We start from the raw sequence: 13,023 nt of genomic DNA, 5'->3' as shown, positions 1-13,023 counted from the left end.
AAAAAAAAGAGAAAAAAAGGAAAAAAAAAAAAAAAAAAAGAATGTACAGTGAAAAAAAATGATTGCAGTTTTAAAAACAAATGAAAAAATGGTATATAAATGTGTGAATTTATGTATTTCCCCCCTGTCTCATTCCCTGTCTCAAAGATTTGAGATAGCAATATGCCCAATATGATCTCAACACCAAATGTTAATGACTATTATCTTAGGGTTATGGGATTGACATTTTCCTCTTAAGATGTTATTATATATTCCAAGTTTTCTACAAGGAGTAAACTATAGTCAGAAAAAAAAATGCTTTTATATTTTCCTTAAAAGGAAATAAAAAAGCTTTTCCTCTTTAAGTAGGTGAGAATATGGGAGAGGGAGGATGGAGGGAGGTTTCGGTAATGGGCCACAATAATCAACCACATTGTATATCGACAAAATAAAATTAAAAAAAATAATAATAGTAAGTAGGTGAGAATATGATGTTTCTTGGAGAAAGGAAAAGGGGATAATGCAGATAGGCCACGTATTTGACATTCTCTTTGTATGTTTTATTCCTAATCTTTTATCTTTTGATGTTAACATTCTGGATTTGAATTCCTGGTTTTTTGTTTTTTTTTTTCCTTAGGGGGATTTTCAGGCTACTAATAAAGTATCAGCTGAATAACCAGGATAACCCTTCTTACATTGGTATCAAATATTTATTAAATTGTGTGACTTTTGTTTTACCCTGTAAATTCTTTTTCTGGATCTAATCATAGTACAGCGGTTTTTCACAGCAGTAAGTGGTCACTCTGGTGGGTATGTCTGCCACATAACAAATTTTCAAGTGGCCTTACATATACACTGCTGAATAGGCTTGGCCTTACATATACACTGCTGAATAGGCTATTTGCCAACACAAATTGAAAGACAAACCCAGCTTAGTTTTAAAATTTCCTGTGCTAACTGTGGATGTGTGTCTGCTAATTACATATTTTTCATATGCTGGGCATTTTAGATTTTTTCCCCTTTGGCAAAAATAATGTGTTAATCAAACATTTTAGTAATTGTTCCACTCTCGTGACTTACTAGTTCTCACTTTAAAAGTCAATTTGTTCATGCTATTTAAAACTGTCCACAGGGTTATGTTACACTTACTTGCTCACAGTCGACTACTTTCACCAATTGGTTGTCCTTAAAAACTATAAGCCACAGCATTTAAAACCTAAGTATTCTCTGGTTTTGCTTCTTCTAGAGTTGCTTACTTTTTTAAAATCAATACTTGTTGACTACTTTGGTATAACATGCCAACAGCACTTTTGTTCTGTGGTCTTTGGTGTGGGTATTCATTTCTGGGGTCATGTCTTAAATGCTGACTTATATTCCCATCTCCTTTTGAACTTGCCAGGACTTTCTTTTCAAGATTTTTACCAGCAGTGTCGGGAGGCATTCCTCGTCAATAGTGATGTCACTCTCCGGGCCCAGTTAATTGAATTTAGGGACCACAAGCTTATAAGAACAAAGAAGGTAAGACTGCTTTCTTTGCAGGGTTGTATGCCAGGAATAGTGCATATCATTTACTTAAGGACAAATATACCTTTGACTCAGACCTGATTTTGAAACTAAGTTTCCATGATTCATTTAAGTATGTGCCATTTGAATTCTATAGAAAGAGACATGGTAGAAGTATTCTGTTTCAGAGCAGAAAACTCCTTATAAATTTTAGTTCACAATAATAGGCCACTAGAAATACAGTATGTTTCAAAAAATTCTTTTCCCTTCTCTTACTTCTACTCCATTCATTCAGTCTATACTGAATACTAATTATTAGATACTGTACTAAGTATTTGTAAGGAAAAACTTAATTGCTTTTCTTACAGAAATTAAAGTCTAATGGGGGAGACATAACATTATTCAAGTAATCGCATACATGTTAAATTTGTGTTAAGTCCTGTGACAGAAGGTACATGGTTCTGAAAGAGCATATTAAAGTAGGTGGATTTGACCTAATTATGGATATCAGAAGAGACCACTGAGTTGAGATCTAAAAGACTAGGAGATAACTAGTCAGAAGGGAAAGGAAGAGTATCCCAGGCCAGGCACAGCATGTAGAGACACCCTGGAACTTTAAAAAGAAGGCCAGCGTGGCACAAGATGAGGCTGAAGAGACAGTGATGTAAGAGCTAGACCATGCATATCTTTTAGGCCAAGGGAAGGATTTTAATATTTATTCTGAAATAATGAGAAGTCATTGAAAAATTGTTCTTACTCTGGTATGAAGAGTGGAATGGGGCAGAGTGGGATGGGATTGCCAAAAGTGGATCTGCAGAGGCTAGCTAGGAATGTGTTAGTAGTCTGGGTAAAACAATGGTGAATTGGACTAGGTGAAGAGAGAAAAGCAGTTGGATTCAAGATATACTTGGGAGGTAAAATTGATAAGAATTGATGATAGATTGGATACGGGGACCAAGGGAAAGGAAAGTGTTAAGGGTGATTCCTGGAGATCGTGAGATTGTTAGATGAGAAACTGGAAGAGCAACATTTTGGGGAGACAGATCATGAGTTCATGATCTTAGTAAGTTTAGACTTACTGTGTTTAAGGTTTCTTTGAGATTTCCAAGTAGACATGTCAACTAGGCTACCTGGGACAAGAAACCAGAGGATAGATCTGGGCTGGAGATACAAGATTATGATTCCTATGTATTTGGGTTGTAACCGAAATCAAGCATTGGTGGGACTTCCTAGAGGGAGGACATTTAATGAGATTAAAGGGCCAGGAACTAAGCCTGGAAGTCTGACATTTAACTGCCATGTAAAGAATAAGCCTGCAGAAGTGAGAGAAACAGCCAGATAGTGAGGAAAAACCAGGATATGATGTCATAGAAGCCATGAGAAGCATGTTTTAAGGAAGAGCGAATAGTCAGCAGTGTCATATGCTGCTGACAGGACAAAAAGATGAAGACTGAAAGTATCCATGGGATTTAGGAATCTAGAATTCTTTGGTTGACTAAGCAAATGACATGCAATGGAAGCAGTAGCTAGGGTGGAGAAGACCTCCATCGTAGATGACTCTTCTGGGAAGGTGCAGAGGTAGGATGATAGTTGGAGAGGAATGATTGAGTCTAATGAGGGTTATTTAAAAATTGGAGATACTTAAATGTGTTTAAAAGCCAGTGGGGATAGATCTCACTGATACGGAGAAAAAAACAGAGAAATCAATAGTGTCAGATTCTGGAGAGGGCAAGAGATTAAAGGAGGATCTAAAGCACAGTGAAGAAAATAAATACCCGCTTAGTCTTCTTTTCTACTATAAAGTAGTTTAACGGTAACTCATTGTGTTTAAATAGATACATGTGCCTTTGTGCCCTTGTGTCTTAATTTTTATATTTATATATTGATTTAAAATATTGCATCAAAGAAATCAAATCCATTTTTTGTTTAACCTATAATAGAAGTGCCTCCCTTACAAATGACTAACATACAGGGTATTCTTACATCTTTTAGGGAAGTGACGGAGTGGAGTATTTATTAATTCCTGTTGACAATGGAACATTGAATGATTTCTTAGAAAGGGAAGAAGAGGAGGCTTGAAGCTATCCTTTACTCTTGAACTTTCCATGGAAGGGTTGGTGTACCCCAGCTGCCACTCCTCTGGTCAAAAGTGTTGTGTTTACATCCAACATTAGATTATTTTTCCAGCATACAAGATTTAAAATTGGGAAGAGGAATGTCATCAATTAGAACTTTTTATTAGCCTGACTGGTGTACTGTCTCTAGTACTATGCAGCGGTCCTCATGTTGGAGAAAATGTGCCTTTCATTCATTACCTCTCTGAAGACTTCTTGCTGGAATGAAGTGTGCTCAGGGACTGTTTGGAACTGGATGTGTTTGAATTCTTTTATACTAGAGATATTATTTCTAATTTTTTGAGGGCCTTTTAACACTCCTCGAGCTGATTGTTTGCAAGTGTGCTTGTTCCAGAGTATGGAAGTATAAAGGACATAGGCATCACGTAAATCTGCTTTATTTGCTGTTCCTTGTGTCAGAACTGAAGAGTGTACCGGAGAAGACAGATCATTTCTTACTATTTCTGAAACAACTTAAAAGGTATAGATTGGGAAGAAGTAGGTGATCCAGGTTTCTCCTTTTGGATTTAGGCTTTATACTGGGGGTGTGGAGGGGGTATATGATACTATATGGTTGGGATAGCAGGAAAAGCATAAGAAGTATATAGGGTGCTTGCCCAATCTAGAAAGCACATGAACAATAATTTGGAACAGTTAATGTAAGTGCCGTGACCTTCATGATATAAGTGGGAAGCCAGGCTAGAAAAATAAAATCCTGAATTACTCCTGAATCACATTTTAATAATTGTTTTTGAGACAAAAAGCAAAAACATTTCATTATTCTTGTATACTGACATATTCTTTTCTTGAATAACTTGCAGATGAGCAGTATATTAATGGATGGCTGTAAATTAATCTTGATTCTGCCATCAAGTAGACCTAAAATTAACTGTAAAATATTTCCATTTTTTTTTCTAAATATTTACATGATCCTTTTTTCTTAGGAAAGAAAAAAAGGCTAACCTTGGCCCCTGTTGTCAGCTTAGTCTTCACATATGAAATATGTCATATTTGGAAATGAAATTCTTTGTCAAAATATCACTGCAATAAAATAGGTACTGCATCAGCATTTCTCATTCATTTCTTATCTTGTAAACTCCTTTTAAGAAAGGGGTTTCCAAAAATGCTTGGAATTTTCTTATAACTTCTTTATGGTATATAATTCAGTAACTTTAAGTCCATTTATTAAGGGTCTAGTCTTAAATATAACTACTAATTAAAATATTTAAATTTGTACATGAATATGATTTTTAAAAAAATTTTTTTAGTAGTATCAAAGGATATTAAACGAAAGTGAATTTCCTTCCCATTCCCTATCCCCAAGTCCTTTAGGCAGCCACTGATAATAGTATAAATATTCTTCAGAGATAGTCTATGCATATGTAAGGTTATCTGTCTCTTTCCTCTTAAAAACACAAATGGTAACATATACTTGCTGGTTTGCACTTTGCTTCTTTTGCTTAATATATCTAGTTTATAATAACTATTACAGTATAAAAAATATACAAAACTTTTATGGACCTAATATGCAAATTTTTGCATTTACCCTTAAATATCTAGTGGTTTATTTTTGTAATTTTTGTGTCTAATCTATTTGTGAGCAGTGTCAGTAGACTTTACTAATAAATAAAAAGTGTAATAGACTTTATTAATTATTAATAAGTAAAAAGCCTATTTGGATAGAATCACTTTTTAAATTTTTTAGTGCTGAAAATATCTTGAAGTGCTTCTAAAGAAATTTTGTGAGTGCACCTTACGGATCTGGTGAAGATCTTGGCAGAATTATTGTTATGTATGCTCTTCATTAACTTGTGTCAGCGTCAGTGTTCTTAAGCTCTAGCAGTTTTGTCTTGACTGCTAAGGCTCTAATTTCATTGTCTGTGTTAACTTGCTTTTGACACAACTGAACAGACCCGAAACTTTGAAAAGATTTTCTGGGTGCTCTTAATAAAATGGCAAAAAACACATAGGGATGTAGAACATTTACTTTTTATAAACTGGCACAATACTGAATTCCTTATGCAGGGAGTGCTAAATTAGTTTTTGTAATACTCCAGAAACTGGGCTTTTTTTTTTGACAGCTGGCAGGCATGGGGATCTGACCCTTGACCTTGGTGTTATCAACACTGTGCTCTAACCAACTGAGCTAACTGCCCAGCCCCAAACTGTACTTTCTTAGCATCATATTAGTTATTTATTTATTTTTATTTATTTATTTTTTCCTTTTTGTCTTTTTTCGTGACCAGTAACGGGATCGCAACCCTTGGTGTCGCGCCCGTACCGCGACCGGCAAGGGGATCGCAACCCTCGGTGTTGCGCCCGCACCGCGCTCAACCAGTGAGCGGACTGGTCTCTATATGAGATCCAAACCCTCGGCGGGAGCGCCACTGCACTCCCAAGCACCGCACTCTACCGAGTGCACCACCGGGCCGGCCCATATTAGTTATTTAAATATATGATCATTTCATTCATATTAAAGATCAGTGGAGGGCCGAGCCCGTGGCGCACTCGGGAAGAGTGTAGCGCTGGGAGCGCGGCGGCACTCCCGCCACGGGTTCGGATCCTATATAGGGATGACCGGTGCGCTCACAGCGCTCACTGGCTGAGCGCAGTGCTGCCGGTCTCAAAAAGGACAAAAAAAAAAATAATAATAAAAAGGTCAGTGGGTTTGGGGGATGGTTAATAGATTTTGCTTAACTTTTAAACAAAATTACTAACAAACTTTACAAGTTCAGTCATTTTTTGTTTCCAGCTAATTCAAATGTGGAGTTGGTAGCATTGTTCAGAATGTACTTTCTTAGACATTCTGAGATTTGAGATGATTCTTCCAGCTCAGTTTTGATTAGCCCTCAGGTGGCAGTGAGTCATGAGTGTCTGCCTTATGACATATTGTGTGGCTCCTAAAAACTGAGGGATGGATAAATTATATAAATGACTTTGTTCTCACGCTTTTTGTAATTACTTGCTTTCTCCCTTAGGAGGGGTCTCCCACATTTTGGTTTTTTCAAATTGCTGTTAAGCTGTTGTAATTAATTTGAGCACTTACTACATAGCACGCTCTGCCAGACAGGAGTTGTGAGGATATGAAAATTAAACATGAAATAACTATTTATGAGGTTTTAATGACAGTAAAATCTACAGCATCCTTAATGTGTTGAATAAAGTGAATTTGAAATGATTGATGCTATGGGAGATATAACTTTAAACATGAGTACAACATAAAGCTCATTATCAAATTTTATAAAATAATAACATTTCAGCAAAAGCTAACAGTTCAGGAAACCTGACAAGTAAAGAGCAATCTTGGGTGACGTTTTGTGTAAAGAAAACTACAAAGGATATGTTGGGGGGTATGTTTAGCTATTTAGAAGTGCTAGCAGGCCAATAATGATGGGACATCTCACCTTAAGAGTGGTATTAAAAAAAAAAAAGGCTTAAGAGTCACTAGCCCCAGGCTTTCTTCAGCATCATCCCTGGCTACTCCGTTCCTGCCTCCTGCTTTTCCACCCTGACAATAATGAGTTAATTACTTGGTTTTTCAATGTACTATGATGTTTCTCTCCTCACGGCATTTTTTTCAAGCTGTCCCTCTTAACTGAGTTCTACTCTCTTTCCTCAGAAAACCTTTCCTGAATACTCTATGTATGTCTTTATCATACTTTCTTAAAATGGTTTATTGTAATTATCCAAATTGCTGTCCTATCCTCCGCACATCTCTTTGGGCCCAGTACATAAAAAGCAAATGATGAACGACTGAACCAAATACCATTAGACAGTCTTTCAAAGGCTGTCTGTCTCATTCTCTCTACTTTGACACTATTGACTACCCCTTTGAAACTTTCTACTTCTTGTATTACAGGTGATCCACCAGGAATAATTTCTAAGTTAGGATCCCAAGTCCTCCAGGATATGAGATTGGTAGGGAAAACCTGCTATAAAAGACATGTAGAATTCTGTTTGGACATTTTGGACAGTATTTTAAAAGATTTGCTCTTTGTCATCAAAGTAACATGCTCAGTAGAGATGTTGGATATACAAGAGCATTTTTTTTCCTTAAAATCTCCCATCATACTATCTAAAGAAAAATCAGTTAAAATGGATTTCTTTTCCTTCAGGATTTCTTCCATACTTACATCAATTTCAGTGTCAATGTATTTAATTAAGAAGTGGTTAAGCCACAGGCTTGGGGGTGACTGCCTGGATTTGTATCCTAACTTCATCAGTTTCTAGCTATGTGGCCTTGGGCAAACTACCTAATCTACTTCAGTTTCCTTATCTATAAAACGGGAATAATACCTATATGCTTCATGAGGACTGAAAGTGTTAGTGTTTATAAAGCACCTCGTAGAGTGCCTGGCATAAAACTAATGCTGTATAAGTAATCGTCAATGTTATTTTGAGAGTTAAACATCTTTATATAGTACTAATAAAATTATAGGTGAGTCACCTACAAAGCAATAGAGTAATAGTAATATGAATACTGATCATGTATTTAAAAAAAAAAAAACAACCTCATCCTGATTCAAAATTTAGGTGAGAGATTAGAAATTAGGTGGATCTAGGAACATGTACATATAGACCTTATCACTCCAAAATAGCTACTACCTAGAAATAAGTATTCAGACCCAAGTGTTTAAAGTATATTTTTAAACTAACAAAAGGGCAGAGATACCTAGATTGACATATCCCATCTACAATTAAGCTAAGGAATTACTTGAGATACGTCCCAAGAATGTTGAGCAGATTTTAGTCAATCTTTCATAGAGTTTATAATGAATATTGTTCTTTAATGTGTTACATTACAGTTTTTACCTTATGAGCTATCAAACATTTGATGAACCAGATTAACAAAGTGGAAGTGATACTACATTCTGAGACACTCTTCCAGAAGGATATCGACTCCACTGACTTGTTAGGCATTTGAGTTGGAATCCAATCAATTTGTAGATTGTGTCATCCGTGGAAGTGATACTACATTCTGAGACACTCTTCCAGAAGGATATTGACTCCACTGACTTGTTAGGCATTTGAGTTGGAATCCAATCAATTTGTAGATTGTGTCATCCTGATGTTCCTGTATGTGTTATATCACATGAAGAGGGTCCCTGTCTGTCTCTGACAGGATAATATTAATCTTATTCTCCAAGTGAGCACCCAGCATATCCTGAAGATCAGAAAGAAAACCTCGTTCAGTGTTGCTATGTTCACAGAGGATGACATTTATTCCTTGGGAAGCAGCATCCAGAGTATCATGATGGGACATCTCACCTGCCAAAAAGGAAAGAGCAAATAAATATTTAAATATTAGACATGGTATCTGAAATGCTGAACCACAACAGCAGAAATACCAAATATGGATTCTGTATGAAATAAACATAATACAGTAGAACTACTTTCCATATAAATCTAGAAAGCTGTGTATAGTTTTCTTACATGTCCCTCAACTTAAAAAGAGAGAGGCCATCCCACTGTGAATTCCAACTTCTTTCTCCTTGGCAACCCAAGGCAAATATCCTATCCAACATATCTAGCAGAACCAGATCTCTCAGAACACCCATAGTGTTTCCACAATAAAATAAATGACTACTGCTAAGTAAAATGGGGCTTTCAGAAAGTTTCCTTCTTACATAAGTAATAAATACCTCAGGAGAAAGTCCTAGGTATACTTCCCAGAAGACTCATTTATGCTTTGTGAGCACCAATATTTTCAGCATCAACCCTGGTCCAATTCATAAGGATGAAATGAGTTTATTCCTAGATTTAAAAAAAAAAATTTTTTTTTTTAAAAAGATGACCAGTAAGGGGATCTTAACCCTTGACTTGGTGTTGTCAGCACCACGCTCAGCCAGTGAGCGAACCAGCCATCCCTATGTGGGATCCGAACCCGGGGCCTTGGTGTTATTAGCACCACACTTTACCGAGTGAGCCATGGGCCGGCCCAAAAAATTTTTTTTGACTTAGGCAAAATTACTAGAAATTCTGAAGTTATTGGTAGAACAGGGTCTTATCTTGTGAAAAGATTTGGGGAAAACTCAAATACAATGTTTCAAATTTTTAAAAACACCATTTGTGCATCTGATGACAATTTAAAAGCAAAAATGTATTGTGTACAATTTGGTTTGTTCATAAGAATAATTTTGAACTAAATCTAGAGACAAAAGCATAAAAATTAAGGAAAAATGGCACTTAGGAAAAAAGTACATTCCCAGAAATTTTCTTGGTTTTTTTGGAGGTGGGGGGGCTAGTTGGTGCAGGGATCTGAACCCATGACATTGATGTTGTAAGGCTGTGCTCTAACCAACTTAGCTAATCGGCCAGCTTACGCCCCAAAATTTTCAGTTCACCATGCTCTCCACCAAGTATGTGTCATTTCACTACAAGGAATGGCTTTTATTTAAGCATCTTTTAAAACACCTTAATCTGTAACAGTAAAAGGGAAGTAAAGTAGAAAAAGACATTAAAGTGGCCCACATAGAAACCATGCTTTAGGAAAGACATGTCTGGCAGCCTGGACTATGTAATAAATTAATCGGCTGGAGAAGCCATGAAGATGGGGAAATCAGTGAAGATCTTACAGGAATAGCTGAAGTCAAAGGACAGAAAAGCCTCACTCAGGATGGCAGCTGTGGGAAAGAATAAGCAAACAAGAGAGACTGACAAATGAGAGAGAATTTACAAGGAGGAAGCTCCCTATTTGCTTGTCTTTATATGATATCACTCACCCTTAACAACCATGAGAACACTGCCTCAGACTCACTGGAAGGGTGATGAACTGCAGCAGAAGCCAATATTTGGTCCTTTGGCTGATGCTTCCTAGAATTTATTTAAAGTGATGCCTCACATATCACAGATGTTTAAGTTAGCCACATAACACTTTTCTATTCTCCACATAGCCATATAGGAAAGATATTTTCACATTTTGGAACTTGAATTTATCTTATGCATATATTACTTTATAATTTTTTTGTTTTTTTAAAGTTTTAAAAAAATTTATAAGGAGACAATCAGACACCTCAAATTGAAAAATAACCACAGATGGGCCGAGCCCGTGGCGCACTTGGGAGAGTGCGGCGCTGGGAGCGCGGGAGCGCTCCCGCCGCGGGTTTGGATCCTATATATAGGGATGACCTGTGCGCTCACAGCACTCACTGGCTGAGTGCGGTGCGGCCGGTCTCAAAAAGGACAAAAAAAAAAAGAAAAATAACCACAGATCAAATGGCCTATACCCTTCAAAAATGTCAATGCTATAAAGAAAAAACTGGGGAACTATTCTAGAGATATAACAGTAAATGCATTGTGTGATCATGGGTTCAAATCAGAAAAAGAAGTGCTATAAATATTTATCAATTGGCCAAATTTGAAAATAGACTATATCAAATAAGTGTTTTAACAATATTAAATTCAGAATTTAATAACTGTCCCATGATTACATAAGAGAATATCCTTGTTCTGAGGAGACTATACTGAAGTATTGAGGGATAAACGGTCATCATGTCTGCACTTTATTCCAAAATTGTTCCAGGTAAAATACATAAGTATATTATGTATATATATATATACACACACACATATGTACATAATGTACAAATGTGGCAAAATATAACCATTAGTAATCTAGGGGAAGGACATACAGGAGTTGATTGTACTATTCCTGCAAGTATAGACCTGAAATTCCTTTTTTTTTTTTTTTAAATTAAAAAAAATGACCAGCAAAGGGATCTTAACCCTTGACTTGGTGGTGTCAGCACCACACTCTTCCAAGTGAGCCAACCAGCCATCCCTATATAGGGAGCCGAACCCGTGGCCTTGGTGTTATCAGCACCGCACTCTCCCAAGTGAGCCACAGGCCAGCCCTTATATTTTCAGTTTACTTGTTCAGAGCAATCACATCAGGCTTACTCAGATGCTGCACCTCTATACTTCTGGATGTGACAGTGTTTCCAGTGCAGCAGCCTTTATGTGCTAGATAATAAGGCACAGGTGTGGGAGGCAGGATAGGCAAGGGAATGATCAGAGGATTAAGATCCTAGAGTCTGGTCCTAGAAGCAGGAAAAGTAATTCTCTAACTCACTCTCTCCTCACCTTAAGGAGGAGCAGAGGTGGAAATGCAGCTGGTAGCAGCAGGTGTACAAAGTGGGGACCATTTAAAATGCCTCCAAATCCTTTGGAGGACTAATGGGCCATGTTTGGCTGTATCCCTGAGTAGTAACTAGACCAGTAATTCATTCAATAAAAATTAACCAGTACATATTAGGTATTATCCTCAAGGACAGAGTATTATGTCTAGGAGCCAGGCAAATAATTACTGTCCAAAAGAAATGCATATTGGAGGTTAAGGACAAAGTGATAGGGATCCAAGAGGGGCAGAAGCAGGCCAGTGTCAGAAAAAGCTTCTCAGAGAAGGCGATCACTTATCAGTACAAGTACAAGGAAAGGGGCAAGAAAAAGGCACTCTAGCTGGGGGAAACAGCATAAGCAAAGGCTATATGAAAGAGGGTGCAACATTCAGCCTTGAAGGAAATCACTGAAGGCTTTTAACCAGGACAATAACACCAGCAAATTTTACCTTCAAAAGTTAATTTTGGTAGAGTATATGGAAGACTAGAGGCTTGATGCAGTATTTTAGGTAGGAGTTGATGGTGAGATAGAGATAAGAGGAAAGGCTCTAGAAAGATACTGGAGCTTGAACTGACAGGAATTGATCATTGGCTTTAGGGCTAAGAGGAACCATTTTCTAAGGTGATAGGATAGAAAGTATCCTGTTAACTAACGTATGAAATCTGAGAGCAATCAGGTTTAGGAAGAAGATAGGTTAAATAAATGCTAGATACCAGTTTTTGAGATAATCTAATAATTTTTCAATGATTTCTTCTCTCCACAAAGAATACAATATGTCTCCAATTCTGGTGTAGTTTCTGTTTAATTCAGGTTCAAAAAAATATCATCTATGTGCCAGGCACTGTCCTAAAATCTACTACTGAAAAACAAACCAAGGTTGGGAAGGAATAATCCAAAGACTGTCCTACCTGTGAGGTAGAGGTCAGCCTCTACACCCCGCAGAACGCTGCACCCAGAACCAGCACACAGGGCCACAACTTTGACTAGGGACTCTAAAATAAAGGAAACGAGACCAATACAATTCCTTTTCACTTTTAATATTATAATTTGTACTAACAATCCTAAGTGTAAGGCAGATTTCACTCCTAGTCTCATCACCAGTATGTGAATTGTGCTTCCTGAATTTTTTTTTTTTTTTTTTTAAAGATGACCGGTAAGGGGATCTTAACCCTTGACTTGGTGTTGTCATCACCACGCTCAGCCAGTGAGCGAACCGGCCATCCCTATATGGGATCCGAACCCGGGGCCTTGGTGTTATCAGCACCGCACTCTCCCGAGTGAGCCACAGGCCGGCCCCTGAATTTTTTTT

The 13,023-nt window shown here is 37.2% G+C and overlaps 2 protein-coding genes across 10 annotated transcripts in view; one reads left to right on the top strand and one right to left on the bottom strand.

The window, feature by feature from the left end:
- Positions 1–5,561, top strand: part of ORC2 (origin recognition complex, subunit 2) — a 49,636-nt gene extending 44,075 nt beyond the window's left edge. For all 3 annotated transcript variants that reach the window (XM_008582120.1, XM_008582121.1, XM_008582118.1), the window contains 3 exons: positions 617–678; positions 1,379–1,497; positions 3,475–5,561. In XM_008582120.1, the coding sequence (XP_008580342.1) occupies positions 617–678; positions 1,379–1,497; positions 3,475–3,561 (268 nt within the window). In that variant the 3' untranslated portion in view covers positions 3,562–5,561. The remainder of the gene's footprint in view (positions 1–616; positions 679–1,378; positions 1,498–3,474) is intronic.
- Positions 5,562–7,734: 2,173 nt separating this feature from the next.
- Positions 7,735–13,023, bottom strand: part of NIF3L1 (NIF3 NGG1 interacting factor 3-like 1 (S. cerevisiae)) — a 16,558-nt gene continuing 11,269 nt past the window's right edge. For 3 of the 7 annotated variants that reach the window (XM_008582112.1, XM_008582114.1, XM_008582113.1), the window contains exons 6-7: positions 12,623–12,706; positions 8,572–8,864 (exon numbers count right to left, since the gene is read on the bottom strand). In XM_008582112.1, coding sequence (XP_008580334.1) covers positions 8,680–8,864; positions 12,623–12,706 — 269 coding nt within the window. In that variant the 3' untranslated portion in view covers positions 8,572–8,679. Of the gene's footprint in view, positions 8,538–8,571; positions 8,865–10,318; positions 10,410–12,622; positions 12,707–13,023 lie in introns of those variants that run through there. The other 4 variants (XM_008582111.1, XM_008582116.1, XM_008582117.1 and 1 more) reach the window with 4 other exon arrangements.

This window comes from Galeopterus variegatus, unplaced genomic scaffold (assembly GCF_000696425.1).
Source record: "Galeopterus variegatus unplaced genomic scaffold, G_variegatus-3.0.2 Scaffold2522, whole genome shotgun sequence".
NCBI classification, from domain to species: Eukaryota; Metazoa; Chordata; class Mammalia; order Dermoptera; family Cynocephalidae; genus Galeopterus; species Galeopterus variegatus.
Note: the sequence above shows the minus strand (reverse complement) of the source record. Positions and strands in the feature narration are given on the sequence as shown.